Source organism: Arachis duranensis, chromosome 2, assembly GCF_000817695.3.
Source record: "Arachis duranensis cultivar V14167 chromosome 2, aradu.V14167.gnm2.J7QH, whole genome shotgun sequence".
Taxonomy (NCBI): domain Eukaryota; kingdom Viridiplantae; phylum Streptophyta; class Magnoliopsida; order Fabales; family Fabaceae; genus Arachis; species Arachis duranensis.
Window position 1 is genome coordinate 88,826,974 of NC_029773.3, and position 7,224 is coordinate 88,834,197.

At 33.5% G+C, this 7,224-nt stretch overlaps 2 protein-coding genes across 2 annotated transcripts; both read right to left on the reverse strand.

Annotated features, from left to right (window-relative positions):
- Positions 1-3,313, reverse strand: LOC107475789 (serine/arginine-rich splicing factor RS41-like). Its single transcript, XM_052257441.1, is given in 7 exon segments — positions 1-337; positions 443-614; positions 616-700; positions 888-1,123; positions 1,323-1,435; positions 2,825-2,994; positions 3,173-3,313. Coding segments are annotated over 6 exon segments (798 nt in total). The 5' UTR covers positions 2,931-2,994; positions 3,173-3,313; the 3' UTR covers positions 1-251.
- Positions 3,314-4,815: 1,502 nt separating this feature from the next.
- On the reverse strand, positions 4,816-5,772 carry LOC107475872 (ethylene-responsive transcription factor RAP2-12-like). Its single transcript, XM_016095545.2, has one exon. The coding sequence runs from the start codon at positions 5,770-5,772 to the stop codon at positions 4,816-4,818; it is 957 nt and encodes a 318-aa protein (XP_015951031.1).
- Between the last annotated feature and the right edge of the window lie 1,452 nt (positions 5,773-7,224).

Genomic DNA, 7,224 nt, shown 5'->3' on the forward strand with positions numbered 1-7,224 from the left:
TACAAGTAACTAAATAATGCTCAATCCATAATGAACCAGAGGTCAAACAATGTCCTTTTTAGAAAACATAAATCAAACTAGATCCACCAACATAAGATAATCTGTTTCAATGTCTTTGCATGTTGCTGCATTAGGTTCAAGCCAACACACAACAGTAGATACAACCAAACTTAATGTTTTCTGCTGCCAAACTACAGACTGCTAGAACAAAATGAAAATGAGTAACAATTTCACAGACGGATCTAATTGTTTTACTCCTCAGGATCGCGACCTTTCACGTGGGGGAGACGACCTTTCACGTGGAGGAGGAGACCTTTCTCGTGGAGGAGGAGACCGGCTGCGTAAAAAATAAAATAGTCAAAGCGAGAACAAGGTGAATAATAGCCACATACAAAAGGAAGAATAGACCAAAACACTAGGTGGATCATATCAAACCACAAACCTGTCATATCTGCCATTGACTGGGCTTTCACCTCGTTCATACTTTGGGCTTCCTCTTGGTTCTGGTCTGGAAGCTGGATTCGATCCATGACCATAATCTGGGCTACCCCTACCTCTGCGATATGGACTCGGGGATCTGCCCCGGCCATATCTCCCATCAGGGGAGTCATTGCCTCTTCTATCAGGACTGTATCCATTCCTCCTGTCGTCATCATCTTTAATAGCATACTCCACTGTGATAACACGATCCATAAATTTGCTGCAAATCAAACATGCATAGAAAATGTAAGATGTTTAAGCAAAGCCATTAGCATATTTATTCGCTTGCCCTCATCTTACCTCCTCCATTCAAAGCACTGGAATCTAGAGTATTTCTAGTTAAAACTTCTGGGGAAAAATAACATCAACAATTGAAAAGATAATAAGCGAGAATTTAAATGTACAACCTCAAGTTTGTTGCTTCCAAAGCTCTTGTAGCATCCTCCTGAGTTTCATATTGTATAAAAGCAAAATTCCTCCTGATCCTTATATTTGATATTTTCCCATAGGGATCAAAGTGTCTCTCCAGATCCCTTGTCCTGGTGTGAACTGGATCAAAATTTATGATAAACAAAGTCTTCGATGGTCTTGAATTACTTGAGGATTTTCTTGAATCACCTGACCTTCTGCTGTCCCGTTCTTGCTACAAATCATAACAAAGTTACACTACAAATCTTAAAATAATTATATTGAATGTTAAAATCTGAATATCACCTAAACATGTCTTAATACTTTTCCAATACCATAAAAGTGATGAAAATAGAAGCTATGAGTTGTGTTATATAATATATCACAATTTAATAAGTAATGACCACTATTGTGGTTTACCATCACAAGCATACCTTTGTCCACTCAACACGTATACGGCGCCCCTTTCTTCCAAATTCGGTTCTATCAAGTCTTCTGATTGCATACTCAGCATCCCTTTCATCTTCCATGTAGATAAAAGCAAACCCTATACACAAAAAATGTTAAAAATAAAACAGCACCAAAACCATTTCAATTGAAAATTCAAATACTCCTTTCACAGAGATGGTTTATGGACGAAGGCAGCATCAATTTTTCAAGTATGAGAAAATTTCAACATAAAACACAAAATAAAACTGTCAAGAAGTACCACAACACCTGCCACAGTTGCGAAATCATCAAGGTTTCTATGTTGAAACATGTCGGAAATTGAACACTGATCAAAAGTCATGAGGAATGAAAAATCAATGAATGCTGAGGGAATGCAGAATGGCAGGGCTAAGGCGGATCAGATTATTTCGTCTGGAAAAATACAAGAAGCCTGGGCACATTCTAGAAATGAAATGCAGGGAAGCACATCCACCCAAGAAGAGCATGGGCATTCCAATTTTCCAAGTAATCCTGCCACAAAGAAAATGTTGAGTATGGGGGTTCATTTCTAAACGAAAGCTCTCTTCTTTTAAAAGGAAAAGAAAATGTACATCCATTCAAAAGTAACTCGTCAAAGAACATCATCTTGACCCTTTTAAAAATCACAAATTGTATTGTACTTCAGTTATAATTTTGGAAGAATCAAAAGTTCATTCCATGCTGTTAAGCACGCTCAAATCACGCTCATGGTGAAAATACTGAAGTGTAAGAGGGTAGCAACATAAATTTCAAGGTCTTATACCCTGCATTAACAGAACACTTAGCGTACAAAAATAAGAATTTTTTTCCGTTATTATTTGCTGCAAAGAATAAAAATGATTAATTTGAAATATGGCACACTCTCATCCTTTTTTAACTACTTTTTAACTATCAAATCCAAACTGAAAACAGAAAAGGGTCGATGAGTTCTTTGAAAAAATGATCACTTTCAGTGGTTGCACATAACATTTTCCTTTCTTAAACAGTACAAAAGCCCCACTGCAACTCAACGTAAGAGCACACTTTCATCACTTGTTCCTTATCGTCAAACATTACCGCGAAGAAAATTAAAAGAAATATCACCATTCAAGCAATGCCAGTCGCAGTTGCCAATCTGTTAATCTGCTTTCTCGAGAAATACCCCTCTCCAAGATATCCAATCTTTGCCATATAATTTATCCAACAACCATGTAAAGTATACATTGGAAAGAGGAAGGCCCCGAAAAATTCACACAATAAAGCAAGTTCACACAAAGTTCAAAGCCAAAAACAATGCTTGGCCACCCAACACTAAACTAACAACTGAAAATCACATTACATACTCAATTGTCCAAAACATGAAGGAAAAAAATTCCAGTAAAATGACTAACTGCATAGCTGAAACAAAAAAGCAGAAATTTAACCCTAAACATAAAAATGAACCAAATAATAAATAAATAAATAAAATTTCCGAAAAAAAATGGCATACCAGATTTCATGTCCACTCTTTCAACCTTCCCGTATCTTTTGAAGAGCCTCTCAACATCAGATTGACGCGCGTCGAAGTCCAGGTTTCCGCAAAACACGGGTCTCATTGTGAATTCTGTTTTCTCTCAGCTGAGTCGAACGAAGCTACCAAACCACCTTTGCTCACAGAACCTGCAAATGCTACGCAACGAAAAGAAGAGTATTTTCAACCATTTCATGAAAATCCTAAAACTGAACGAAACAAATAAATATGAAAACTCGAGAGACGAAATTGAGTGTATCGTTGACAATGGAGGAAAGAGGGAGAGCAGATCTGAAGCTCCGTGGAAGGGAGATCGAGAATCGGTACCTTATCGGAGGAATCGAAGGTTTGGAGCCGGAACCCTAGGAGTAAGGATTTGGGGGAAACTTGCAGAGAAAGAGAGAGTGGTTGGATTGGAATAAGAGTGGGAAATAAATCATGAATCACATTTTCAGGTCACATTCAGCATGTGGGGTTTCGACAAAGGACAAACCCAAAACGTCGCCGTTTTTGTAAATATCTAAAATCTAAAATCCCACTTGCTGGATGGATAAGTGCCAAGTGGGAATATACCTGCTTTTATGATGGAGAATTCTAATATGCACCTTCATATATATGGTGTTTCATGTATTTTACTGTCTGACTGCTATAATTAGGGTGTTCAAATCCAAACCGATCTAAATTAAACCGTTCATTCAATCAAATTTAAATCGAAAATTGATTAAAACCATACTAATTCGAATTTGATTGGATTCTATTTTTTGCAAACCGCTGGATTGGATCGGATTTCGGATCTATTTTTCATAACCGATCCAATCTAATCCAAACCGCACAATGTGCTATAATATTATTATTTTATTATTATATTTACAATTATACTTATAACATGTGTTTTTTAAAATATTGTTAAGACTTGTTATGTCATTATTGGTTATTTAAAATTTGATGTTGAGACTTGTTATATGTATTTAATTTTTTTATTTAAAAAACCGTAAATCCAAACCGATCCAAACCGCTTGTAATCGGATCGGATTTCCAAAAAAAGTTCATCCAATCCAAACCGCATCGCACATAAATTAAGCATTCGGATTGAATGACTTTTTTCCTTAAAACCGAAGCAAACCGCACCGCAAACACCCCTAGCTATAATGCATGGGATGTATGGTACACCAAGACTCGTAAAAAACATGGTAATTCAAGTTAATAAAATGAATGAGATTAAAAATTAAGTAGATGTCCTAAACCAGAATTAATTAGAACATATCTATATAAAATGAATCAAGTTAAGTCAATTTATATTAAAGGAGTGTTAGGGCTAGTAAGTTTTGTGATTTATAGTCATTAATTAATCATCATTAGTAATTTTAATGGTGTAAAATTTTATTTAAAAATGTGAAATTACTTACTTTATTTTTACTAGTTAAGTGCTGACCAAATTTTAATAAAACTGGTGAATTAACCACTAGACCAACTCAATTTGATTATTATAAGTTTTTGTATGTTGGTGCAAGTAAGCATTTATTAAAGAACAAAATGAGCCCATAGACTCCTTTTCACACACATGTATACGTTGGACTTGCATTTTTAGACTTTTTGTTTAGACATATTTGGTTGGAATAATTCTAACCGTTCTTGACCATAAAGTAAAACTTTGGGGTGAAAAAAAAAGAGTAAAACTTTGGAATGTTGAAAATATTGTTTTGGTTAAACATTTGAGATAACAAGTGAATGGATATAGAATCCAAATATTTAAAATGAGTAATATGAATCAACAATTTACTATATAAAGATGACTAAATACATGTAACATAACCCTTTGAGAAAAGCATGCATACATTTTACCCTATAAGACAAACCAGAGTTAACCAATTTTCATTGGCATATCAATTAATTAATTAAGCACCACAATTATCTCTACTCTCTAGGATAACTTCTCACTACAAATAATACATTACATGCTTCTAAAAAGTTTACTTCCTACCATTATATGGAGAGGCATAACCACTACATGGAGAGCCACATCCATTATTAGTATTATAATTATAATAATCATAAGGTGAACCACAATAATCATATGATGAAGATGTGAAAGTTGGAGGAACAAGCACTGTAGAAGACACCTTAAACCTCTTACTCCTTGAACTCTCATCATCAAAATCACCAACCCCATTTGAACAAAGATTTGAACTTTCAACCCACCCCAACAATTGATCCAAATACCCTTGATCACCAACACTGAAATCTCCAAAATCTGATCCGAACCAATCACAGCTGCTACAATCAGAAACACTAGAATTTTCCCATGATGATGAAGAACCATTATGATTATTGTTGTGGTTATGATCATTTTCCAAAGGGGGAACAATGATACTAGGTTGCACAACTTTATCAATGTTCTTCATATCAATTGGACTAGGCATTTGATGAGGGTATTGTTGGTAACAATTTCTTCTTTTGAATATGCTAGCAAAAGTGAAATGATCACTCACCCTACTCTTTGCCGACGAAGATTTCATACTGTTATTGTTATTATCGCTTGTTCTTGCTATAATGTTTTGAAGATTCTTACTGAGTTTCGCTTTTAATGAAGGGAAACTCAGTCTGCTTTTTCCGTCAGACTCAGGTAACAATTTACTGGAACTTCCATTGGTATCAGAACCAAATAATGCAAAGTTTGTTCTTGCATTTTCGCCTCGTAGGACACGTGCCGCTTCGTCATAGGCCCTTGCAGCCTCCTCTGGTGTGTCATAGGTCCCAAGCCATAATCTCACATGTTGTGATGAGTCTTTGATCTCAGCCACCCATCTTCCTGAAGGCCTCTGCCTCACACCAATGAACCTTTTCATGGTTGATTTGTTTGATTTTGACATAGGAGTAGTGGTGGTGGTGGTTGTAGAAGCATGTTTAATAGCTTCATCCCCTGCCATAGTAACTATATTAGAATGAAAAAAATTAATTAAGGAGATTTACTTAGCTTAAAGTAGCTATTAAGATTTTTGGTTTGAGGAATTTGTAGTAGTGAATTGAAGGAGAACGGATATATATAGTGGTCAAATTAGATTTTGGAAGTATATATGTATATATTATAATAATATCTATATGCATTATTAGTTTTTGTTGGCATCTTTCATATGGTTCTAAATTTATTAAACATTTTTTTCTTTTGCATGATATGTACTTTGCAAGTTGATCTTCCTTGGCTTCTAATCATTATTAGTTGGTGCTGAAAAAGTGTCACCGGTATCCTTATTATTAGTTGATGAGTTGATTATTCTTAAATTATGATAATTACAAAATTAATAATGATTAATAATTTACTTTATTATTTTATTAATTTTTTTTATTTTAGAGGATTTAAATTCAATTTTAATACGCTTCTATTCTTATCGGTTCAATCAAAACTATTTGGAATTAGCACATTAATTTTTGGTTTGTGCATGAACTTGAGATTTTGTTTAAGGAAAACAAATATTGATGATAACCTTAAATAAATAAATTTTTAAATACGTCTGGAAAATTATAGTCAAAATAGATTTTTAGAGACTTAAATATTTGAAAAGATAAGCATGTTAGATTAATTTTCCATGACACGATTATAATCAGAAATGAAAATAAATAAATGTAATTAATAATAATCCAATGCTTATTTTTGTGATTTAATTTTTGAATTCACTGCAAGTATATTGAAAAAAATCCACAAATAAGTGTAAATAATAGAGTGTAAACGAAAAACTGAATATGAACAAACATAATTAATTAATGTTGAAAAAATTAGCGAACCAATTTGATCGACTAACGAGTAAGGTAGCTGAGGTATTGGAACAGAGACTAGGAGATTGAGACTCAGTATTATGTTTATTGGCTCATAAATTGGTATTAAAATTTCTGTCTTTTGTTTCCAAAATTTCAGTATTTCAGTATTTCTAAAAAATAGGAACACAGAAGACTGAAATTTTTAGAGATAGAGACTAAAATTTTAATAATATTTTATACTTAAAATATTCTCATTTTAATTAATTAATTCCAATTTTACTATTTGTACAAATTAAACTAGAGTTTCATTTTTGTTTCAATTTTTTACTCCCACCTTACACTAAATAGAATACTAAAATTTATTTCAGTCTCTGTCTCAGTCATAATCTTTCAGTTTCTCTCTTTCTACCAAACGCTATTTAAGAGACTATTAAAATAATAATTTTCCTATATCAAAACAATTTTTTAAACATGCCCTAATGATAATTAGGTTGGTGAGTGATGGTGTATGTACTAGAATTTAAGAACAGTACAACAACATTTCATGCTTAGAGGAATTGAAGTACATTAACAGTGGTCAAAATTTGCTAAACTCCAAATTGAACCGTGTTAATCACAAGTAGCCA

Excerpts from the sequence above, each read along its gene's own strand:
- LOC107475872 (XM_016095545.2), bottom strand. The coding sequence starts at position 5,772 with ATGGCAGGGGATGAAGCTATTAAACATGCTTCTACAACCACCACCACC.